This window comes from Diabrotica virgifera, chromosome 1 (assembly GCF_917563875.1).
Source record: "Diabrotica virgifera virgifera chromosome 1, PGI_DIABVI_V3a".
Lineage (NCBI taxonomy): Eukaryota > Metazoa > Arthropoda > Insecta > Coleoptera > Chrysomelidae > Diabrotica > Diabrotica virgifera.
This window is the reverse complement of record NC_065443.1, coordinates 189,078,287-189,104,997: the sequence shown is the minus strand read 5'-3', so window position 1 is coordinate 189,104,997 and position 26,711 is coordinate 189,078,287. Positions and strand designations below refer to the sequence as shown.

General features: G+C 34.8%; 1 protein-coding gene across 1 annotated transcript; it reads right to left on the bottom strand.

Moving 5' to 3' along the window:
* Nucleotides 1–13,583: 13,583 nt before the first annotated feature.
* Nucleotides 13,584–25,892, bottom strand: LOC114329224 (UPF0728 protein C10orf53 homolog). The gene is made up of 2 exons (XM_028278266.2): nt 25,744–25,892; nt 13,584–14,028 (listed from the first exon to the last, which is right to left on the bottom strand). The coding sequence occupies exons 1-2, from the start codon at nt 25,829–25,831 to the stop codon at nt 13,670–13,672; spliced, it is 447 nt and encodes a 148-aa protein (XP_028134067.1). The 5' UTR covers nt 25,832–25,892; the 3' UTR covers nt 13,584–13,669.
* Nucleotides 25,893–26,711: the final 819 nt, after the last annotated feature.

The following is a 26,711-nucleotide window of genomic DNA, read 5'->3' as shown; positions in this document are numbered from 1 at the left end:
TCACCTGGTTGCGATGACATCACGGCAGAACTTTTACAGAACATGGGTCTCTAATTAATGTGGAGACTGCAATCATGTATGGAAAATCGGCAAATAGCCCAGTGATTGGTCTACCGCACTATTTACTCCCATTCATAAGAAAGGCATAACCACAAAATGTAGTAACTACCGAACCATCTCACTAATTTCACACCCAAGTAAAATTCTGTTGAGAATCATCAAGTGTCGCATGCAGACATACCTGGATAGACAAATACCACAAGAACAGGCAGGCTTCGTGAAGGGTAAAGGCACAAGGGAGCAAATTTTTAAATGCGACAACTCATTAAGAAAGCACGAGAATTCAAAATTCCGATGATCGTCTGCTTTCTGGATTATCAGAAGGCATTTGACTGTGTAGACTGGACAGTTTTGTGGAAAGTTCTACATGAGATGGGGGTTACTGATCATCTGTCAGCTCTGGTGAAAAGCCTATATGAGAACAGTGAAACCAGAATAAGAATTGAAAACCTTAAGTCCGATCCTTTTAAAATAGGTAGAGGAGTCCGACAAGGATGTATTCTATCTCCAAGTCTTTTTAATTTCTATGGGGAATATATAATGAGAAAAGCACTCGACAAATGGAATGGCGGTATTTCTATCGCAGGAAAGAAGATCTCAAATCTCAGATATGCAGATGATACAACATTAACAACTGCATCCGAAGAAGAAATGTCCAGCCTGCTGCAGCTAGTGGAAGCCGAAAGCAATAGATGTGGTCTCAAGATCAATAAACAAAAATTATGATAGTAGATTGTTCAAATTCACTTCAGACAACAGGAGCCTTAGACCAGTTTGAAGTGGTTAACGAGTTCAATTATCTAGGATCCTACATCAGTAATACAGGATCTTGTGAAACAGAAATACGTAGGAGAGTGGGCATGGCCAAAAACGCTATGAGTCGATTATCGATAATCTGGAAAGATCGCTCCTTGTCGAAGAACACCAAAATAAGATTAGTACGTGCCTTAATTTTTCCCATATTTAATTACGGATCCGAAACATGGACAATGAAATCAGACGACAGAAAAAGGATTGACGCCTTTGAAATGTGGTGCTGGAGAAAAATGCTTCGGATCTCATGGACGGAACACAGAACAAATCACTCAATCCTCCAAGTGCTTAATATTCAGACTCGACTTTCCTCTATTTGCCTCTCCACCGTCTTAAAATTTTTCGGGCATATTGCAAGAAGAAGTGATGATAATCTTGAGAGACTTATAATTTCGGGAAACGTTGAAGGGCGCAGAAGTAGAGGTCGCTCACCTACTCGATGGACGGATCAAGTACAGGAAGCCAGTGGAAAAACATTCTCTGAATCCATGAGGGAAGCTCAGGACAGAAGCCGATGGAAAGAGATAGTTGCTCGTATTATAGGGAATGACGACACTCAGCAATGAGGAAACGACTGAGGAGGAGAGCTCACCAACCAATATTCTTGACTTGTCTGCCCCCTGTATTCTTTCTAGATGACCCAGCATTTCTTGTCTGCATTTTCTCACTATTTTTGATATCGCCGGGTTAGCACACAGTGTCCTGCTCAATAAATGTGCTCATGCAAAGAAATCTAGACATAATCCAAGACAGGTACACATGCTTTATTGATTTTGAAAACGCATTTGACAATGTACAGCACGATAAACTAATTAATATTTTAAAACTGAAAAATATCGACAGCCGCGACATCAGAGTAATTTCAAACCTCTACTGGAACCAGAAAAATCAAAATTGAGGACCATTGAGGATCAAATGTCGGAAAATATAGAAATTCTTCGGGGTGTAAGCCAGCGCTGTATATTGTCACCACTGCTGTTTAATATACAGTTTAATATACCGAAGCCGTCTTCCAAGATGGTAAGGATGGGATTGAAATGTGGTGTTACAGAAGGATGCTTAGAATAGCATGGACACAGAAGAAAACGAACACGAAAGTATTGCGAGAAATGGGCAAATAATGCGAACGAATAAACACAATAAAAATAAGAAAGTTACAATATCTGGGACACGTAATGAGGGGACAGCGATATGCTTAGCATTTCATTGAAATGGTCTTCTTCTTCTCTTTATATAGACATTACTCTGTTTGTTTTTCAATGTGCCTCCAGTAAGTTGTTATTCCATCTTTTTCGTGGTCTTCCCACTGATCGTCTTCCTATTGGGAAACCGTCTCTCGCGTCCTTACTACTCTATTTGCTGTCATTCGGCTTATGTGGTCGGTCCATTCTACTCTTCTACTTTTCACCCATTTATTAATGTTGTCCAACTTGCATCTCCTTCGTATATCTGCACTTCTAGCTCTATCCCACAGCGTCTTACCATCGATTTTTCGCAATGTTTTCATCTCTGCTGTTTCTAGCATTCTTTTTGCCCTTTCTGTATCAGGTCGTGTTTTTGCCGCGTATGTCATTATTGGTCTGATGACTGTTTTGTAAATTCTGCCTTTCACTTCTTTTCCGATGTTTTTATTTCTCCATATTGTTTCATTCAGGCAACCTGCGGTTCTTTTTGCTTTATTCACCTGATCTCCCACTTCTGTTTCGAGCTTTCCGTAGCTGCATATAGTGTGATGCCTAGATATTTAAACTCCATGACTTGTTCTATTATGTGACCCTCCTGCTCTAATTTACATCTTATTAGATCTGCTGTTATAACCATGCATTTAGTCTTTTTTGGGGAAATTAACATGTTAAATTTTCTAGCGGTTATATTAAATTCGTGCAGCATACGTTGTAAATCATCTTCACTTTGAGAGATTAGTATTGCGTCGTCTGCATAGCAGATTATTTTAAGTTGTTTTTCTCCCATTTGGTATCCTTTTTTTGTTCTTGTATGTATGTATCGGTTTTAGAACGTCTTTCGACGTTGTCTGATGCCTAACTTCCACGTCCTTCTATCATCCCATTGGCCATCTCTAAGATCCCTTGTACTCATTGTTTTGGTTACCCCTTCTTTCCATGTCTTTTTGGGTCTTCCTCGTTTTTTGCGGTTTGGTGGTACCCACTCCAAGATCTTTTTGGGCAATCTTTTGTCTTCCATTCTTTGAACATGACCATACCAAATCAACTGTTTCCTCTCAATGTCTGTTGTTAAGTAACCATCTATTACAATTCGTCGTCTTACTTCCTCATTTCGAATTCTTTCCCTACGGGATATACCTAACGATCTTCTAAACACATCCATTTCTACAGCTTCAAATTTTTTCCTGTTGTTCTCGGTTATTCTCCAAGTTTCTGCTACGTAAAGTAGGCTGCTTTTAATAAGTGTTTCATAGATGTTGTATTTTCGCTGTATTCCTATTTCGGAGCTCCAAAGTATTCCATTTAGGCATCCAATTGTTCTTCTAGCTTGTGTTACCCTTTTCTTTATTTCCTCATCGTCTTTTCCCGTTCTATCGAAGATTACTCCCAGGTACGTGTATTCACTACAGGATGTGATTTGTTCATTAGTTCGATATTGGATAACTCAGCTCCTATGGGTAGGTATTTAGTTTTTTCCACATTAATTTCCAAGCCCCACTGTTCATATTCCTCCTTCAGTTTTCTTGCCATACACTGTAGGTCATCTTTATCATTAGCTATGATGACTTGGTCATCAGCAAATTGTAAGGTATACAAAAAAACCTCTCCGAGGTCTATACCCATACCGTGGCATTTACGTTTTCACTGGTTTAGTGCTTTTGCAACATATATCTTGAACAAAGTGGTGAAATACAGCAGCCCTGGCGTAGACCCTTGTTAACTATGAACGTTTTAGATAGTGTGTTGCCAATTTTTACTTGTGATGTAGAATTTTCATATAGATTTTTTAAGGCTTTGACTAGAGTGTAGCTGATGTTAGTTTCTTGTAGTGATTTCCATAATTTAGTCACAGGAACGCTGTCGTATGTTTTACGGAGGTCAACAAACATGAGATGGGTCTCTTGATTGGTTGCTGGTTTTTTTTAATTAATTGTTTTAGGCAGAAGACATTATCTGTGCAAGTCCTTCCAGCGCGGAAACCAGCCTGTTCTTCTTCTTCTTGTTCCCTATACTCCATCTCAATGAGATTTCTAAGAATGCGCCCGTACACCCGGCTTAGTGTACTAGTTACCGATATTCCTCTGTAATTTGAGCAATCCAACTTATTTCCTTTTTTATGAATTGAAGAAATATAAGCTACTTTCCATAAACTGGGTGGTGTGACACCGTTTATATATTTGTTCATACACCAAGTAAGTGCTTGAAAGAGTTTATCTGTGCCACATTTTATTAATTCGGCAGGAATATTTTCGGGCCCTGGAGCTCTACCATTTTTAGTTCATTTACAGCTTTCTTCACCATATCAACTCCCACTACAATCTCTTCGCCTTCAACAAATACTTCTGTTGGTGATTGTGTGGTATATTCGGCTCTACTTTCTGTTAGCAAACTCTCGTAGTATTCTTTCCATTTTTCTGTTGATATTAACTGAATAGAAGTAGTATTTCTTTCTGTGTTCTTTATTTTGTTTAAAAATTTCCATGTCTCTGAACACTTCCTTCCGCCTATGTAAGTGTTGATCTTTTGGCATTTCCTATCCCACATTTCTTTTTTTGCTGCTGTTACTGCTCTTCTTGTTGTTCTGCGTAGGTCCAAATATTTGTCTTTGTCTACTGGATGTTTAGTACTTAGCCACCGTGCGTACGCTTTCCTTTTCTCCATTATTAAGTTTTGTATGTCTTCGGTCCACCATAGCTTTTTACTGTGGCGTTCGGATTTTAAACCAAGCGCTTCTTTTGCGGCTGTTTGTATACTCTCTATTATATTTTTGTACACTTCTTGCACGGATACATTTTGGATTACATCTTCTAATTTTTCATTTAGTCTTCGTTGATATAGTGTTCTCGTACTTTCATGTTGTAAGCTGTCTAGGTTGTAATTTGTTGTGTTAAAAATTTTTGTGGCTTCAGGTGGTTCTTTTGTTTTCTTGGATCTAAACGGAAAAACTATTTCGGACTTTACCATAAAGTGATCCGAATCACATGATATTCCTCTATATACTCTTGTATCCATTACTTGTAATCTTGTATTTTGTTTTGTAATCACATAATCTATGATCGATTTTAAATTTCTGGTTACCTGAATCCATGTATATTTGTGTATTTCCTTGTGTTTAAAAAACCCGTTTGTTATTTTTAGCTGATGGTTTTCGCATATTTGAATTAATCTTTCACCATTGTCATTTTGGGTTATTTCTCCATGTGGACCTATCACTTTGTTGTTTACCTTCTGTCCGACTCTACTCTTTTTTTGTTCTTACTTTTTTTATTATTTCGTCCATGATCAGGTTGAACAACACAGGACTCAGGGAATCTCCCTGTCTTATCCCATTGCCAGCTTCAATTGAAATGGTAAGACTGATAATACATGGAAAGATAAGCGGAAGGAGTATAGGAAGAAGGAGAGTGTCATGGTTGAAGAATTTAAGGGACTGGTTTAAATGCAGTTGTATAGAAGTCTTCGGAGCAGCGAGCAACGGTAGATATATAGTAGGTAAAGATAGTGATGATGATATCCAACCTCCGATTAGGAGACGGCACTTAAAGAAGAAGAAGGATGAGATGATCATACATGGTGAAATCCTTAACAATATAAGATATACCGATACCACTGTCATATTCACTTCAACTCTACAAAGTCTGACAAACATATTGTAACGGCTGAACGAAAAGTGTACCATATAAATATGGTAATAAAATGAACTTAGAGAAAATAAAATTCATGGTCATTACAAATCATCCAAAAGACAGTAAGACACTCCATATTAATAATATCTAGATGGAAAGGGTCTTCTTCTTTAGGTACCGTCTCCTGTAAGGAGGTTGGCAATCATCACAGCTATTTTCACTTTTGAGATTGCAGCTCTGAACAAGTCGATGGAAATGCAATAATTATACCACTTTCTCAGATTGTTGAGCCAGGAGATGCGTCTTCTTCCAATACTTCATTTTCCCTGTATTTTTCCTTGCATTATAGTTTGTAGCAACACATATTTATCTGCTCTCATAACGTGGCCGAGATACTGTAACTTTGTTATCTTAATCGTATTCATAATTTCCTTATCCTTTTTCATCTTTCTGAGGACCTCAACATTTGTTATTCTATCTACCCAACTTATTTTTAATATTCTTCGGTAGGTCCACATCTCGAATGGTTCAAGTCGATCGCTTATTTCTTTCTTTAAGGTCCAGGCAGGGCCGTAACTACCATTGGGGCAACCGGGGATGTGCCCCGGCTCCCCCGGCCAAGGGGGTCCTCGCAGATGCCCCTTTTTGACCGTGCATAGATTTTAACGAGGAAAATAAAAATATGGATTTTAAATGCCGATCCCAACAAAATATTTTCAAATGACACAATTTTAAAAAGACCTTACAGGGCACCCTAGACCTCAACATAAAGTTTTATTTTTTCACTGAGGAAATTAGTATTTGGAACAGAACCCTCAGAAGGGGCCCTTGAGGCCTGAACTAAGCTGGGGCTCCCGAGCCCTTAACATAAACATTTAAATTATTACTTAGGAAATTAGTTATTTCGGCGTAACAAAACCTAAAATGCCATTGGAAGAGGGGCCCGGGCTATGCTGGGGCCCCCGAAACCTATCGTTAAGATATAAATTGTTATTTAATGAGAAAATTAGTTATTTTGGCAAAATAAAAACTAAAATGCAATCGGAATACGGACCGCCGCGCCGGTCCCAGCTACTTTGTCTTAACCAATTTACCCCAGACCACATCTTGGCACTTGAACGGAACCACATAGAACCACGTATTGAAAATAAAGGTAAGGCTAAGATGGAATGAGTACATTGGAATCAGCCCCACCAGTACCACAGCATAATAAATATAACAGCAGTGACGGTACTCGCCTTCGAGACTTTCACTGCTGAAGGTACCGGATATCGTTTTCTAATATTCTCGTCAAATAGGATTCAGCTCTCATTACTTAGAGCTGTATATAATTACTTCCCGACGGTCTCCTCCTTTTTGACATTTTCCTATCCTATCTCCTTCAATTTTTCTTCCACTTTTTCCATATCGAATTTTACCGCATTCTTGAATTTTTCTTCCACCTTTTCAATTTTCTGTATCTCCTCAGCAATCTTGTTTCCGTCTTCCTGCATTTTCTCTAAATAAACCTTCATATCTTCATATTTTTCTATTCCGTTTTGAAGTTTCAAGAAATTTTCTTTTTATTGATTCATTATATTATCTCATTTTGTTTTACTATCTGTTTATTTTGTTGTTTTTCTTTTTAATTATTTAAAGCGAATACAAAATATGGTGATTTCAATTTTTTTTGTGTTGGTCAACTAAAATGGCAATATGTAGATCGTAAGTACAAGAATAAACCATATTCAATAATAGAATGCATTAACATGCGTTTTCAAGGGGTTAAATATCGAACATTTTTCCATACCCCGCCTTCCGCTGCGCGGCCCCCAGATAACATTTGCCCCGGGGCCCCTAACATCGTAGTTACGGCCCTGGGTCCAGGTCTCCACCCCATACAGCAGCATCGAAAACACATATGAACGTAGTATTCGCATTTTGAGTTGCAAACTAAGGTCTCTACTGCATAATACTCTTCTCATCTTGTTAAATGTTGCTCTAGCTTGTCCAATTCTCATTTTTATTTTTTTCTGTATACTCGTTATTCTCATTAATAATTGTACCAAGATATCTGTATTTTTTTACTTTTTCTATTGGCACCCCTCTTACGTTTAAAATGTCTTGTTGTGTTTTGGAAATTGTCATAAATTTTGTTTTATTAGCGTTAAGCGTTAGTCCGCTTTCCTCACTAGCATCCTCACTAGAGGTTCCATGACATCTCGTAACGTGACAGTTCGTAACCGGACAATTGGTAACGGAAAGTTCGTAACGGCGACAGTTGGTAACTATAAAAGTTCGTAACGGACAATTCGTAACGTCCAAATTAAATTCTGCTGTTTATTTTTGTTAACGTGGAAACTACTGTTATTACAGTTGTTGTAAATTAAATTAGATATGCTTATCAATTTAACGAATCAGTATCAGGATAAACATTTTAAGGCATTTCATAGTTTGTGTTTCAGAATATAATAAAAGTATTTAAACACGCAAATAAAAATTATTAAAATAATTTTACTTAGAAAAATGTTTACTTAGGAAGTTAGGAATGTCTAAAAATAGTTGTCGGCTTAAAGATTTCACGAATTACTTCATTATTCCTTTGTCTAAGTAGGTACCTATATATGCAAATATAAGGAACAATAAGAGGGATAAACTTTTAAAAATATTGTTAAAAGTTTGTATGTATTTAAATATTTAAAGTTTGTATGTGTTTAAAGACCTTTAATATATTTAGACAAGGCGAAAACGGCCGGTTCGTTGTTCCCATGAGATTTTTTCCATAACCACATTCGTGAGACACCCCAGAATTAGGTTCAAGAAGTCGCCCACGTGAAAAGTGGTCCAAATTTTTTTTAACAATTTTTTTAATGAAATTGTAAAAATCAATATTTTTGGCCTGGACAAATTTCTTTAGGCTTTTTGGACCATTCTGGTTACGCTGTTACGCTGTTACGAACTGTCGCTGTTACGAGTTGTCCGTTACCAATTGTCCGGTTACGAACTGTCGCGTTACGAGATGTCTGGTCACGGCATTTACTACATTATCTAAGAGTACCTGTAGGTCTTGTATATTCTCTGCAAGTAGTATAGTATCGTCGGCATATCTGATATTGTTAATGGGTCTGCCGTTGACTTTTATTCCAATTGTTACATTTTCGAGTGATTTTTTAATTATTTCTTCCGAGTATAGATTGAACAATAAGGGGGGGGGGGGAGTATGAGTATGCAACCTTGTCTTACGCGTCTTTTTATCTCTACTTCCTCCTAAGTTCTTTAACTACTCTGACTTTTGCTGTTTGGTTAAAGTACAGATGAGTTATTATTCTTAAGTCTATTTTATCAATGTGTTTATCTTTAAGCAACTGTATAAGATGGTTGTGTCGGACCTTATCGAACGCCTTATTGTAATCAATAAAACAAACATTAGAGTGGTTGATTTACATCCATACATCTTTGCATGAGGACGTTAAATCCAAATAATGCCTCTCGTGTACCCATGGCATTCCTAAACTAAAATTGGGTTTCAGTGATGTCTTGTTCCACTTTTCTGAAAATAAAAAGTGTAGATAAATACAAATATCTAGGAACATTGGTTAGTCAAAACGCAGATTAAACACTAGAGACTAAAAGCCGTATAGAAATAGCAAGGGCAAAATTTGTGAAAATGAAACATATATTATGTACTAGGTAGAGTCCTAAAAATGGATCTAAGAATAACGTTGCGCTGCTAAGTTTTTACAACTTTGCTCTACGGATCTGAGGCCTGGACATTGAAGTAATTAGAGACTAAGAAATTGGAAGCTTTTGAACGTTGGTGTTATCGAAGGGTATAATCTACGAATATCATGGGTAGACAAAATTAGCAATATTGAAGTCCTTGATAGGGTTAATAAGGGGGAAGAAATTATACAGACAATTAAGAGGCGAAAGCTTAAATATTTTGGTTATATAGTAAGAGATCCCCGTTATAATCTGGTCCATTTGATTATAAAGGGCAAAATAAAAGGTAAAAGAGATGTAGGAAGAAGACGAACCTCCTAGTTACGAAATCTAAGAAAATGGTTCAGTCTGAGCTCGAACCAACTATTTAAAGCTGCTGTAAGCAAAATAAGAATTACCATGTTGATATCCAACCTTATATAGAAGATGGAACCTTAAGAAGAATATAGTCTCTGGAAGATAAATGTATGCAGAAGAATATATGTTGTGAATGATGCTCTGACTGAACGCTGGACTGCGAGTGACGCTACTCAACGCTTTTACTTTGAAGTAAAACAGACGGAACTAAGTGAGGCGAAACATGATGTAGCTAAGCTGAAGAAAATAGTCCAGTAGTGTGTAGGGGAGACCGGGGCAAAACGAGGCTCGGGGCAGAACGGGAAATGCATCGGTGTGCATAACTTACAGTCGTCATAATATCTTCAATGGCGCCATTCGAACGAACGTGGGTTGACTCACTTCAGTCATTAGAAAGAAACTTTTAATCACGTAGTTTGCTTCTTCACAGACATAAAATCCGTTTTCTTTTGTTTTGTTAAAAATTTTGGTGATATTTATAAAAGTGAGATAAGATGAGTAATCAAGTTTTATCACGTTTTTCATTCAAATATGATAGATATATTACTGAATTTTAATACTGCGTGCTGCGAACCGTTTTATAGCTTTTACGTTAGAAATTACTAATTTTATTTGAAATAATATCTGTTGGGGCAAAGCGGTCGGGGCAAGACGGGATATTATCCCATCTTGCCCCGCTCTTCTAAATTGCCACTATTTTACAGCATTAAAACTTTGTATGAAGAATCTGACTAGAACTGAAACTAATAAAAAAATCAAAGAAAACTAAAGAAGAAAACGAGATGGACACTGACTCATCAGAAGATGGTGAAGATTGTGGTTGCATCTACTGTGGATACTTATATTTCCAGTCAACTGAAGGATGGGTAGTGTGTAGTGTCATGTGCCATGGATGGGCTCACAAATTCTGCGCATATGTTGAGGATGAAGACAAACCCACATAACAATTTCATGTTCTTAGTAGATTCATAGAACATACTTTTCAGAAAAAGTATATACTGAGAATATGCGTAATAACCATTGCGAATGTGCAGAGCACATACTGAGTATATACTACATTACAGTACTTAAACGTTCTATGTATATACTTAGAATGTACTACCGCACTTCTTTTCAGTATATACCAAGAATGTTCTTTTTAGAACATTCCAAGGACGTGCTATAAACCTTCTATGTGTATACTTAGAACATACTACCGCACATCTTTTTAGTTTATACCAAGAAGGTACTTTTTAGAATATTCCAAGGAAGTGCTATAAACCTTCTATTTATATACTTAGAACGTACCTACTACCGCACATCTTTGAATGGGAAGAATATATATTTTTAAGAATATTCTAAGAAAGTGCTATATTGCTTAGAAGTATGTTTTCAGCATCACCTAATCTCATCTTAGGTTCTACTGGTTCTACCAAATACTTATTATATTTACATATTTTAATTGCAAATGAGAATGTAGTTAGTACCTACATTCTACAATATTACTTAAAAAGTAAGTACATATTTATAAATTTTAGTTATTTATATAAATCATTATATATTTAGCTAAACTAAACTATGCATAAGTAACTAAAATTTATATAATACTTATATGTACTTACCTATTTAATGAGTTACCAAAATAGATTATATTTTATGTATTTTGAAGCACCGCAAACAAAATAAAGATATTAAAAAAAAAGCTATTGTATGTATGTTCTTTAGTCCTAGTACTACATCATTCGTCTTCATCCTCAACACTACATAGATCCATAGATGATACAAATAATGAAATAATGCCTGTTTTTCTTTTTCATATTTTACGGTTTTTTCCTATCCTTGATCCATTCAGGTAAGAAATGGTCAGATGGGGGATATGAATGTATGAATATTGTGGAATAACATCGGTGGTCAGTGTTGCCAAACGGAGAGAAATTTCCCTTTCTGCGGGAATTTTCAACATAAAAGGTGATAAAGGGAAAAAGTTAACTCAAAAGGTACATAACTTATCCATTCCAAATTGTAAAATATTAAGAAAAAATCAAAATATTTGAAAATAATTAAACATATCTTCTCCGATTTTGAAAACAGGAGGAAAGTTTTTTTTATAAAAGTGGGAATTTTTAAGGTAAGTTGACGGAAAAAGCTTACTCGACGGTTGGCAACGCCAAAGCCTTTGGTTGTGCAGTTTGGCACGTTTTGGTTCTGCGAAATGGTCCATTTTGAATTGAATGTACCTAAATTCAAATTCCAAGGATATAAAAATACTCATGATTCATGATAAACTCGAAATGGTAAAGTCATTTCAATTATGAAAACGAATTTTTAATAGTATCTATGTAAACGTTAATACAATTAATGTTTAAACTTTTTTACCATACAACAATTTTGAAATGAAATTCGTCTAATACTACATACATACATAAATTTTATTAATTATTCTAAAATATAACGAAGTTGATAAGGCTAATATTATTCATACTTCCTATATTATACATACATATTATTTTTAAGATATTTTAAAAGTATCTACTTATAAGTATGTGTTAAGAATGTACTTATAAGTATGTGCTAAGAATATTCGATAAAGGTATATTCTAAGAATAAACTTTTACGAATATTCCGATATACTACGTACACGAATGTACTCAGTATATTCGGTACGAGAATATACTTTAAAGTATATGCAAAGAACATCAAATTTAGAATGTTTTTTAAGGTACATGCTATGCTTGTACTACGCATATACTAAACAGAATATACTCCGACGAATGTTGGTAGTATATGCTTAGAACATGATACGAACATCATTGTTATGTGGGAAGATGCTCATATTTGTGAACTCTGTCAGCTTGACTAAAATACATTCCCATTTTGCTCCGTAGCATTTTCCATTTTACCCCGTAACCGGGGCAAAATGGGAATTTCTCACTGATAAGTTAAGTTCTTTATAACCAAATAACTAAGCAATTTGGATTATAAATAAAGTCATTTCTACGAACCTTAATAGCAAGTGATCCTGTCTGACATTGTTATTTTTTAATACACAGTTTAGTTTTATTTCTCTATTTTTTCTTTTTTAAGTATCCCGTTTTGCCCCGGTCTCCCCTACAGCACAGGCAAATATAAGTAACCACTGGATCGTCGAACTCAGAAACATATGGGCAAGCCTTCAATATGCAGGTCTCCTTCATAGTGATTTGATCAAATAAATAATCACAGGACTCTCCTTTCCGGAAGTATCTCACAAAGCTCAGAATGGAGTTAAATGGTCAATCATACTTAATCAATAAAACATTATGATGTCATTATATCCTTGAGTAGGAGAAGAGATCTACTATACCTGACCGAACAAAAGAGGGTAAAAAATGAAATGAAGTCCAGAAAGTGGGGTTCGATCTTTACAAACTCCGAAAAAATAGCTCCAGTATGGCAAAGACTGCCGTAGAGTGGAATATCCAAGGAACAAGAAAAAGAGGTTGCCCAGCAAAAACTTGGAGAAGATCCATCGGGGACGAGATGAAAGGTTAGGGAAAGTCTTGGAATGAGTTGAAGGCCTTAGCGCAAAATAGAACCCGATGCGATGGTGCGTTTTCACTGAAGCTCTAAGCTCCACTTAGGAGTTCAAACTATGTTAGAAACTCTAACATATTTTAGGCAACCTAGGGCGCGATAACACAGGAGGAGCCTCCAGAGTTCATTCCCTTCGATACAGCAGATATCTGAAATGAGTAAATTTTCATCATAGAAAATAATTAGCCGCATGGCCTACAAGTGGATAATAATAATAAATAGTTTGCGAAGATATGGATTTTTTTAAAGGAAAACAATTATTTAATAAATTATAAAAACTCAAGACATCTCAATTTTTAAACAAATATTTATTTTAATTAGTTTCTCGTAACTATTATTTCTTACAGGCTTTCTGGTAGTTACATTTGATTCTTTTTATATTGAGTCTTTTTTTATATCTAAAAGATCTTGATTATTAATTTCACACATTTTTCTAAATGAAAAATTACTTTTAGTTTTCTCTTTACTTCCAGTATTATTAACATCTTTGCTTCTTATTTCTTTTTTAGCCATAACATAACTGGACAACTGAACTTTAGTCATCATTCTAAGTATAGCTTCCTTTATAGCACTGACTGCTATCTTACATACATTATCATCTTCGTAATCCATGTTGAATTTAAGATTTCGTACATCGCACTGAAATATTATTCTGTTAAACAATATTACTTGTAACATGTTAAGAAGATCTATTTTATAGACTTGTACGACATAGCCTTCTTCATTTAAAGCTTCTAAAAATAATAAAACCAAATATTATTCCAAAGAAATTAATATGACTGGATATTTATTGCATTTAAATTAATACTTTGTAAATAAAACATTGTGACGTTTTGGTGAAGTTTAAATCCACTTTAATAATTATTAATGTATAATAATATAAACTCATAATTCGCAAATGTTGATAGCCTCAGGTGACCATTAAAGAGTCGTGGCCGCCATATACAGTGCCCTGGAATAAGTGTTACCCCCCATATTAACTCATTTATTTTTAGCACATAAGCAAAACGCTCGAACAGGCAGATTTTTAAAATAATCATAGTATATTATAGCATCAATGTTTCGAACTTTACGCGATCCCTCTTCAGGTGACCGTCATAACTTTGATTTTTTTAAATGGGAAACTACATCATTTGACTCCTCATTTAAAAGCTTTTGAAATACTGATTACAAAAATGTATAATAATTTAATACCTTTAAAAGAGCGTAGGCGCAAAATTTCCGTTCTAATCTTTTTTAAATGCAATCATTTTTTTTTCAATTCCTGAGAAAACTAATAAGTATTTTTGAAAAATTTAAACGCAGAATGAAAGATTACAGTATGAAAGATTATCGAGGGTTAAAAGTCCCTTAAAACTTCTATAACTTTATTTGAATAAGTTACAGGGGTAAAAAGAGAGAAAATTTAGTGTGATTTTTAATTTAAAATATTTCATTCTAAAGAAACTTTTTGGTTATTCTTAGGGATTTTGGCCCTCGGTAATAATGTAATCTTTCATTCTGCTTTTAAATTTTTCAAAAATACCTATTATCTTTCTCGGGATTCGAAAAAAAAATGAATGCATTTAAAAATAATTCGACCAAAATTTTACGCCTACGATGTCAAACAGGATTAAAGTATTCTACATTTTTGTAATCAGTATTTCAAAAGCTTTAATTTAGGTGTCACATAATGCACTTTCCTATTAAAAAAAATCAAAGTTATGCCTGCCACCTGAAGAGGGATCGCGTAAAGTTCGAAACATTGATGCTGTAATATACTATGATTATTTTAAAAATCGACCTGTCTGAGCGTTTTGCTTATGTGCTAAACATAAATAAGTTAATAGGGAGGGGTAACACTTATTCCAGCGCACTGTATGTATATTCTCCCTTAGCCCTTTTGCAACCATTCTGCCTAAAATTTGTTTTTCATAAAATCAAGAGTATCCTGCCATTCTATGGATATGGCAGGACTCAGAAACTAATCGCAGCCCCCCATTTTTTCATGGAAAATCTAATTTTCACAGGAAAATGTCACAGGAAACACGTGGATTTTTCCACAAATTGTAGATACGTTCAAAATTATTCTGGATGTATTTTAAAATTATCTTTCACTTTTTGAACCCTTGTTCCCAATGATCAATGTACTTATAATACAAGAATAAAAATCCGCTAAACGCAGTAAAAATGAGTGGCGCATACAATCTTCCAGCTACAAAAGATCTGATATGAAAATTACGTGGCGCGGAAATGTATTTTCATTTTGATGCAAAACAAAATTCTAGTTTTATTTTAAAATATTTTTCCATAATATTTGCTAAATTTGAAGTAAAGGCGCCACAAAAGAGTAAATTTGATACAGATTGAATTTTGAAACTCTTTTGTGGCGCGTTTACTTCAAATTTAGCAAATATTACGGAAAAATCTTTTAAAATAAAACTAGAATTTTGTTTTGCATCAAAATGAAAATACATTTTCGCGCCACAAAATTTTCATATCAGATCTTTTGTAGCTGGAATATTGTATGCGCCACTCATTTTTACGGCGTTTAGCGGTTTTTTATTCTTGTATCAGGAGTTTTTCAAGTTATATACAAATTAAATGTATGAAGTTGAATGCAATTTTTCTCGATTACACGTTAAGCTTTATAAATGGTCACTTTTGTCGCATTATCTCCCAAATGATCTAGTGTCCATCGAATGTACACTAGATTTTTTTTCTGGTCGAAATAGATTGAATAAAAATATTGCGATGGCCGGTAAATGAACTCGGATTGCCCGTTGCAGATCAAATTTAGCGTCGTAACCACTACAACTACATAAACCATTTCGGGAATAATCGTTAATTGGATTATACTTTTGTAGCTTAATAACTTCTAAACGGCTTAACCGATTTTGATCACTAAACATGAGTTTGAAACGTATTGACAAGTAGTATCTGATGCATCTGAGGTCAAGTATCAAAACTAAAGCTGTTACAGAAATTATTGAGCTTGAAAAACCGTTTTTCCCCATAGGAAATAGATTTGATCATACTTATGAAGCGTATAACTTAAAATTTCGAATTTTCCCGGATATGAGGTAAACAACGTTACATTCGACTAGAGTCCTTCTACAAACGCTCAGTTATTAGCGCAATTCGTAGGTTGAAATTTTGAGTAATTGTCGAAAAACAAAAATTTTCAAAGTTTAGTTTTTCAATTTTTCGGCTATACTGAGCCGTGTGTATGTCTGAGCTTAATCGCTTAGGCACCATTTGAAAGCTTAACTCAACCCTATTCATGTGGTGTATTTGCGATTTTCCTGTCTCTCCTTGAACCTAAGATATATACGCCCAAAAAATTTGCCATTTTGTATCTACCTAGCCCTATAGCTGGCTTACGGGTAGTCAGAAGTCATAAATTACACCGGTTCTGAATCGGCCTTCACACCCTCTTGAAACTCAGAAAAAAATTCAGATCGGTGTAACTTTTCCACATACATACATACATACATACATATCCACAAACATTTTCCCCCTTTTTAAATAAAAATTGAGTTCTAATTCTGAGCTCGGTAACTTTTGAAGGGTACAACCGATTTTCAAAATTAAACATGCGTTGGAAAGTTAATGATATGTGCTATCAGAAGCCGCAAAGGTCGAACTTAAGTTTTTGAAATTTTTGGGAGTTTCAGGGACGAGAACGAAAAACAGACCCTAAATGGGAAGGGCCGTAAAATCCACAGCCTTGGACCAAAATGGAGAAGTAATATATGGATGGACGAGTCTTTTCCTAAACTTTAAGATGGGATTTGGCTCAATTTTCCATTCAGTCAGGTTTAGAAAATCGAAAATTTCGTGTATACTGGTTTAGGATAAAGAATGGAACCAAGCAAATATCTTTAAAATGAAAAGAATAATATTTATGGAACTTTGCATGCAAGTACAGTGACGCAAAAGGCATCTGATGCCATATTTTCTGTTACTACTCTACTTCCGGTTTCACCGGAAATGCCCTTAACTTATTTAATTTAAATGGGACACCCTGTATATTTTTGCAGATTTTAAAAGAACTTATTATTTTTAATTCATGCATACCATATATGAAAGAAAAAATTTGTTAAAAAGTGTCTGTAGATAATTTTTTGTATTAATACAACGTAGTAGGAAGTAAATTGTTTACGTGCACTGTATGACTTATTTGAATTTAGTATAGTAGGTAAAACCATTACTAAACTAATTGACAGAAATAACTTGTATTAAAAATAGTTCATTTAAGTGAAAAAGATCGTATTGAAATATTAATAATAAATCGATTATGGTGAATTTTAATTTTTTGGAGATGAATTTTCTAAATCATTTGATTGGGCGTAGAGGATTCATAGAGTGGCCCGCTCGTTCTCCGGACCTCAACTCGTTAGATTTTTTTCTTTGGGGTTATCTAAAATCACGTGTTTACGTTAGGCGACCAACATGCTTGCAGGATTTGAGACAAAGAATAATTGATGAATGTGAACTAATACGTGGAGAAATCTTGCAAAAAGATACTCACGAATTTATTTATAGGCTTGCACGTTGTCAGGAGGTGAACGGCAAGCATTTTCAATATTTGAAAGTACTTTTTTTATTTATAATATCATTGGTCTAACGTATAAATTAACCTATTTTTTAAATGCAAAGAGATTTATTTCTTGTTTTAATATTTTTTTCTTCCAAATTTGGTATGAATGAATTAAAAATATCAAGTTCTTTTAAAATCTGCAAAAATATACAGGGTGTCTCATTTAAAGTAAATAAGTTAAGGGTATTTTCGGTGAAACCGGAAGTGGAGTAGTAACAAAAAATATGGCATCAGATGCCTTTTGCGTCACTGTACTTGCATGCAAAGTTTCATAAATATTGTTCTTTTCGTTTCAAAGATTTTTGCTTGGTTCCATACTTTATCCCAACTCTGTATATAGTGTCGCATGTGGGGGTGTTGTGCGCCACTGGCGAGAACTGCCGTTCTCTGGTAATTTTCAAAATTAGATGTGCGTTGGAAAGGTAATGATCAGTGCTACTCTTGTTCTCATGATCATTTTTCAGTGCGTCATTAATTATGACGTCACATACTGTATTGGGTGTGTCGAGACTTATTTCATGTAATTATTGACGAATCTGACAGATGCCAGAATCGTACTTCGCCATAGGTGAAAAGCTTGTGGAATTAAACTAATTAGTAATTTAGTAGATTTGATTTTTACACAATATGTTAACATGTAGGTATTTTTTATAAAGGGGAATAAAATTAAAAAGTAAACAATATTGTTAATTAAATTTATAAATATGGAAACATTAAAAAATGACACAAATCTTTATTTTTGAAACCGCGGCTCTAAATAATTCATTGTTATTACATCCAAACCAGTTCCTAAGGTTCTTCAGCCATGAGTTACGTCTCCTTACTATGGATCGGATCTTTTTTTTGCATAATGACCTGGAGTATTAGATATACATCTCTCATCACATGTCCCATATATCTCAGTTTTCTTCTTATTTGTTAGTTCTTCTCGTTCCCTATGCGTAAGTCTCATTACCTCCACGTTGGCTATTCTATCTACTCATGAGATTTTTAGCACTCTTCGGTACATCTCGAATGTCTCTAGTCTCCTCACGCCAATGACTAACTTTTAACGAACTAAATTCTAAACCAAAACACAAAATAATGCACAAAAACGTTGTGAAACACAAGGGAAGTCGAATTCGAATTTCAAAATGACAGGTACACAAAATACTGACCTGAATAGGGGAAGTGCGGGTATTGCCGCCCACTTAAGCAATTTATTGAATTAATCAAAAACTACAGGTCTTGAAAAAAAATGTCAACTGTCAAAATAGAGTCATTTTATCCACTTCTAATTATTTAAGCCTAAAAGTATTCATTTATTTTATTTTGCGGAGTATGACATTTATTTTCACAAACCTACACTTGGGCGGAATTATCAGACTATGCGGATAATAGCGCCCACTGATGGTATAATACCGCCCAGGGTTTACATTGTATAAAAATCAAACACAAAATAATTATTTACGCACAAACAACATCTATATATTTTTTATATAAAAAAACATATTAAAAGAAATACTTAAGTAAAAAAACATTTCAAACTACACTTTATTTGCAATAATCGCATATAAAACTTTTGTGATTATCGTAACCACTACATTCTTTATGCGCCCATTTATGGCAAACTCCGCATCTGTACCACATTTCCGATTTTCCATATTCGCCACAATAGATGCACTCTTCTTCTACGTCGCTGCTGGGATCATCGGAACTGTGGTCATTACAAATCTCCATTTCATCGTGTAGGGATGAACCGCTTGAAGAACTATCATCGAAGACTTTCCTCGTAACACGTTTAATTTTTTTATTAACGTGTTTTACATTTTTTGAAAGTTTTTGCTTTTCTTTCTTTTGTATTTTTCTATTTTCTTTTTGCTCCAGTTCTATTTTTTCTGGAGTCGCCGTCAAAATCTTTGAAATGCCTAATTTTCTACCCCTCTTTTTTAATTTATTTTCAGTTATGACGCACAACGGTGTCATTTCTTCAATCGATATATCTCCTTGTCTTTCATTTGCAAGGCCTGATTTTGATGTTGAAGGAGTGACATCTGCATGAGCTTCGTTGGCTTTTGATGTACTTGGAATAACATTAGGTTCATTTGTTTCCAAGACTGCATCTTTTGAAGGCACTCGATTTGTTTCTGAGGTACAGGGAGTAAGTTCATCTTCAGGAAGTTGTAGTTCAACAGCGGGAATATTAGAAAGGGTAGAAGGCAAAAAATCTTCGTCCGTGAAAATATTTGGTCTATATGGAACAATACCGCTTATTTCAAAGCCTTTTTGAGCTTTTTCCATGGTAGCTACATGGACGAATGCTCGATTCAAAATTTCAGATACATCAAATGGTGTTATTTTTTTGTGAACATTTCGTCTCATATAAAGTGAACATTCATTTGAATACGCAGATTTTAGCGGCCCATAAAATGTCAAATCTAGTGGCTGTAGCTTATTAGACGTGTGGGGCGGAAACGATAACATAATGATCCCATTTTCACGGCAAAATTCATAAGCAGATAAAGAACAATGACTGCTGTGATTATCTAGCAACAGCAATGCTGGGTTGTCGTTCGAAGTAGATGCGTGTTTCTTAAAATGTTTAAGCCAAATCAAGAATAATTCTACAGTCATCCAGCCTTTGGCCGAGCATTCATAGATGGCACCTACCGGTCCATTGCGTTTGAGCTGTTCCGACATTCGGATTCTAGGATAAATAAACATCGGAGGTATATATATCCCTGATGCACTTACTGAGCAGCACAGAGTTATATTTCGACCTCTCTCCCAACTTACAGCTTTTCCCAGTTGTTTGACACCTTTTGGAGCTATAATTTTGGATGGAACCTGCACCGTGGTAATGCCTGTCTCGTCAACATTAAATATGCGGCAGGCTTGAAAGTTATATTTTGTTAAAACTATATTTAAATTTTTGAAAAAAAGGCCTACACTTTCAGCATTAAAACCCGAAATTCTCCCTAAACTGGTTGCCTCGGGTTTTCTCAAACTAAGATTTGGATGTCGTTTTAAGAATGCTTGAAGCCAGTCTTTACCGGCCATTTTTTTGTCATCGTTGAAGCAGTGTTTGATATTATTTTTAACCGCAAACTCGTAGACGATTTTTCGTAAATCAGTGGCCGTTAGACCATAGAACATCTTTGCCAAATAGATGCAGCGATCAGCCACTTGCTTTTCTTGTTCAGTGGAAAATATAGGATGACGACCTAGTTGTGCTGCACAAGCATTGTTTGTATTTAACCTATCTTTTAATGTAGAATATGGGATACCTGAAAAAAAGAAAATTAGAAAATGGATTAAAAAATAAAGATCATATATTACCAAACTCTCTTGCACTGTGCCTTTTCCCCTTTCCGCTTCTAACTGCATTTATAGCTTCCTGAAGCTGTTCTGCGCTCCATGTTGCCTTTTTCCGCGAATTCATCATTGTCTTTGGCATTCTTTATCCTAAATTAAAAATGTATAAATCAATGTATAATACCGCCCACTGGAGGGTAATACCGCCCAAGTTGGGCGAAATTACCCGCCATCGCCATATTACAAACAAAACAATTGTTAATCGTTATTTCTCAAAATATTGAAAGAAACTGTTTCGATTCATATATATAAGAGGACCGGTTACTAATTAATAAAAAAATCAGTATATTAAGTATAAAAATAAGTTACTCACAAATTATTTTCGAACTCCTAAAAATTATAGTGGCACCACACAAAACACGTTGACTTCTCTGAAACAACTAAATATGCTTATGGACGGCGACCTTGTTGCATGGTTCTCTCAGTAGTATCGTGGCGTCACTTCGACGTTGCCAAAGTTACTATTTCTCTATATTTAAGATATTTTATAGAGTGGGCGGTATTTGCCGCTGGGCGGTAATACCCGCAGTTCCCCTAATAACCGTCACTTGACTCTTTGACACTTCTAAAAAATGGCCAAAATGGACGAAGTTTTCGTCAAATGTTCGTAATACGAGTATTTGATTGGCTAGAAAAAACGCGCTTTCTAAATATCAACGAATCAAACGTAGGTTAGGAATAGACATCTTATGTATATAACCATTGTAATGCTGCATTATTTTTGTGTTTAATCACGGAGCTACCGCTTTTTCCGTCTCATCTAACTTAATGCATTAGAGAGAAATCGAAAAACTGTGACGCACTGAAAAATGATCATGAGAACAAGAATATCAGAAGCCGCAAAGGTTGAACTTATATTTTTGAAATTTTTGGTAGTTTTGAGAACGAGAAAGAAAAACAGACCCTAAATAGCAATAGACGTAAAATCCACACCCTATGACCAAAATGAAATGTTCACATATCGATGGGCGAGTCTTTTCCTAAACTTTAATTTTTTAATTCAATCAGATTCAGAAAATCGAAAATTTCGTGTATATGTTATAGTCAAAGCCCGAATTTCAGGCACTCCTAGGTTTGACTAGGCAATCCTCAGGTCTGACTGACGGTCTTAGTCAAAGCCCGAAATAAATTACAGTTTCGGCCCTTGACTAGTCAAACCTAGGAGAGACTACGTTGTTTAGTCAAAGGTCGAAATTTAATTTTATGAAATCGGGGTTTGACTAGTCAAACCCCGATCAGCTATTAAAATGTCGTAATTTGTTAGATTAGGTTTAATAGAACGTCATTTTTTAATTGTAATTATTCTTATATTGTCGTAATTAAAATAAAAAAAATAGTGTTTATTCTCGCATGTTGAGGCATTATGGCATTTAGAGTTGCACAATACGTTAGACCTTTTACACTTACATGGTTTTGAAGAGCACTTCTTATTGCAGTGGTATTTTATAAATCCTTGTCCTCCAGTTAGAGACAGCTTAACGTCTGGAACATCTTCGAAATTAGGAAAATTATCTTTGCATTCTCTTATTTGATTTCTTAAAAAAAGTGTGTTTATTGTTGCGTATTTTGTATTAACTCTATATAAACCGTCAATTATTGTTTTATCTTGTATAATACCCAAAATATTTCGATCATTTCCTTTTCATGCGTTCGAGCATGCGTTGTGCTGAGACAGAAAAGATTAAAATAAATAAAGGAAATGCGATTGAAGGTCTTCATGCCCAGGCTAGTGCTATGAAACAATTAGGTGCAAAAAAATGTCCTCCAATTTCGACCGGAAAAACTGTAACAATCCCTATCCCCAGCTTTGATAGAGCCAAAGAGGATGTTCGAAATATTTTGAGTAGCATAAACAAGATAAAACAATTGACGGTTTATATAGAGTTGGTACGAGATACGGACCAATAAACAGACTTTTTTCAAGAAATCGAATAAGAGAATGCAAAGAGAAATTTCCTAATTTCGAAGATGTTCCAGACGTTAATCTGTCTCTGTCTCTAAGAGAAATTAGTACAAAAGATTCTAAATTTGGAGGACAAAGATTTATAAAATGCTACTGCAATAAGAAATTCTCTTTCAAATTACGTATGTGTAAAAGGTCTAACGTATTGTGCAACTCTAAATGCCATAATAAATGCCTCAACATGGTAGAATAAACACAATTTTTTTTATTTTCATTACGACAATATAAAAATAATAAACATTAAAATCAAAAAATGACGTTTTATTAAACCTAATCTAACAAATTACGACATTTTAATAGCTGATCGGGGTTTGACTAGTCAAACCCCGATTTCATAAAATTAAATTTCGACCTTTGCCTGACCAACTTAGTCTCTCCTAGGTTTGACTAATCAAAGGCCGAAACTTTAAATTATTTCGGGCTTTGACTAAGACCGTCAGTCAGACCTGAGGATTGCCTAGTCAAACCTAGGAGTGCCTGAAATTCGGGCTTTGACTATAACATATATATAGTGTCGCATGTAGAGGGGTTGTGCGCCACTAGCGAGAATTGCCGTTTTCTGGGGTCGCCTTGGTCGCATTCTCTCCCAAATGATCTAGTACTTACGACACCAGTGATAGGACAATCCGAGTTCATATCCCAGCCATCCTAATAATTATGTAATTATGGCCGGCAAATGAACTCAGATTGGCCAATCAAACTTAGCATTGTAACCACTACAGGTACATAAACCATGATTGATTAATAACATTGATTTTTTCGATATAAACTAAGTTTCGATAACAAATAAATCGAAAACTATTAATTTTATCAAAAAAATATAAAACATTTTTTGCTTACAGTTAATGTTTTTACCAACATTTGCGGTCAAAATATAATAAAAAATTTCCACCCTCGAGATGGGGTGGCAACCACCCCATGGTAAAAGCGTCTTTCGACATCATATAGTTTTGATACTTGGACTATCCACTACTTATTGTCAAATTTTCAAGCCAATCGATCCATTCTGTAAAAATTGCGAAGTGAAAAGTTTCAGTTCCTGGACTAATTATACTTTTGGAGCTCTATAACTTCTGAACGGCTGAACTGATGTTGATCACTAAACATGAGTTTAAAACGTATTGACAAGTAGTATCTGATGCATCCAAAATCAAGTATGATAACTGAACGTATTACAGGAATTATTGAGCTTGAAAAAGGGTTTTTCCCATAAGAAATAGATTTGATCATATTTATAAAGCCTATAACTAAAAAATTAGAATTTTGTCAGATACGAGATGTACACCGTTAGACGCGTCCTGAGTCCTCCTACAAACGCTCAGTTATTGGCGCAATTCATAGGTTGAAATTTTGAGTAATTGTCGAAAAACCAAAATTTTCAAAGTTTCATTTTTCAGTTTTTCGGCTATGGTGAGCAGTGTGTATATTTCAGGTTGATCAATTAAGCACCATTTCAAAGCTTAACTCAACCCTATTGATTTGGTGTATTTGCAGTTATCCTGTCTCTCCTTGAAGTTAAGATATACATCTACCTAGTCCTCTAGCTGGCTTACGGGTAGTCAGAAGTCAAAAATTATACAGGTTCTAAATCGGCCCTCACACCCTCTTGAAACACAGAAAAAAAAATTCAGATCGGTGTAACTTTTCCACACACATACATACATACATACATACATACATACATACATACAAACATTTTCCCTTTTTTAAATAAAAATTGAGTCATACTTCTGAGCTCGATAACTTTTGAATGGTATAACCGATTTTCAAAATTAAACATGCGTTGGAAAGGTAATGATCTGTGCTATCAGAAGCCGCAAAGGTCAAGCTTAAGTTTTTGAAATTTTTGGGAGTTTTGGGTACGAGAACGAAAAACAGACTCTAAATGGGAAGGGCCGTAAAATCCACACCCTTGGACCAAAATGGAGATGTAACATATGGATGGACGAGTCTTTTCCTATACTTTAAGATGGGATTTGGCCCAATTTTCAATTCAGTCAGGTTTAGAAAATCGAAAATTTCGTGTATATATAGTGTCGCTTGTAGGGGTGTTGTGCGCCACTGGTGAGAACTGCCGTTCTCTGTGGATAAAGTAGGGATCAACGCTGTGATTGTTAACCGTCGAGCAGTCGCGCTGTTAGAAAAAATTTAACATTTTATTCTTTTTCGTGATAACTTGATGAACAATTTTGCAACATAACTTTCCACTCGTAAGTGCCTCGAGGAAGGGTGTAGCAATGCGTAGGTTTATTTTTTTTATTTTTTTTCTTCTTCGTCTTCTTTTTTGGAATTTATTGCTTTGGTGAGAAAAAATTGATTTAATAATTGTTAGAAATAATATTTCTAACATTACAAGTAAATAAAAATACTATAGCTAAATTCGTATTCTTAGACAAAATTTAACGCGCGACCGATTACGTGACAGAATAGAGCGCGACTGTTCCCGGGTTAATGCCAATTTAATAGTTTTGCAAACTAGGATAAAATTAGTAGGTAGATAGTAATAGGAAAAACTGAAAATAGAACTTGAATAAACAGTTATATGCTTACTTAAAAGACCTCTAATCTTCTGAATTCTGTGGGACATAACTCCAAAAGCGTCAAAAGGCCCATAACAAATTCTTAAAATTGCGACCATATTTAAAAAGTGTTTTGTTGAATCTAGTAAATTTAAAATTTTTTAAAATTGACTGTTTAAGTGTCACTGTCTAAAAAATATATAACAGTAAGTTTTTTAAAATACATATTAAATACTGTTAAGGCCAATACGGTGACGTCAAGCTGTGATTTTTAACATGTATCTTAAATTCTAAGAACTAAATTTTCTATATTATTTGCACAGAATATGATTTCAATTTTTTTTGTGATTGTGTAATATCGACATAATTTTTTTTGGATAAAGGTCGGGCATGAAAATAACAAGTTTATAACAAGTAAAGTCAGCTTCATTGTCTTTACAAAAAATCACTTATGTATATTGAAGAGAACACCTTGCATAAGTACCGATCTTATATGAAAGATATTTTCCACCTACCTCTATCCAAAGTATACATTCCTTGGTGTCATTGTAGGAAGAAAGTCGTACTTTTTCTCCCTAGGGAGACATAATACATTACCAGATATTTTGGAATAAATTAATGTAACAGTAGTCTTTAATACCCCAAAAATCCAAAGTAAAGTACGAAAAACAGTATTTACATTTTAACCAATGGGCCGAAGAAAACCATATTCAGAAAATGTTATTTTGGGGTATTTTTCGAAACTAGAAATTATTAGAAATCTTCTTCTTCATGTTCCGTGTCCTTTCAGAACGTTGGTTACCATCATAGCTATCTTAATTTTATTCACTGCCACCCTAAATAGCATGCTTGTATCAACACCATACCAATCTTATAAGTTTTTCAACCATGAGGTTCTTCTTTGTCCTGGACTGCATTTCTCTGCTATTTCTCCTTGCATAATATTTTGTAGCAACCTCTATTTGGGACCTCTCATTACATGTCCGAAATACTCCAGCT

Bases quoted from the DNA above. Each gene is read 5' to 3' on its own strand.
- LOC114329224 (XM_028278266.2), bottom strand. From the start codon at position 25,831: ATGGTCGCAATTTTAAGAATTTGTTATGGGCCTTTTGACGCTTTTGGA. The intron at 14,029-25,743 runs GTAAGCATATAA...TATTATTTTTAG, and splicing joins GAAGATTAGAGGTCTTTTAA to AAGCTTTAAATGAAGAAGGC.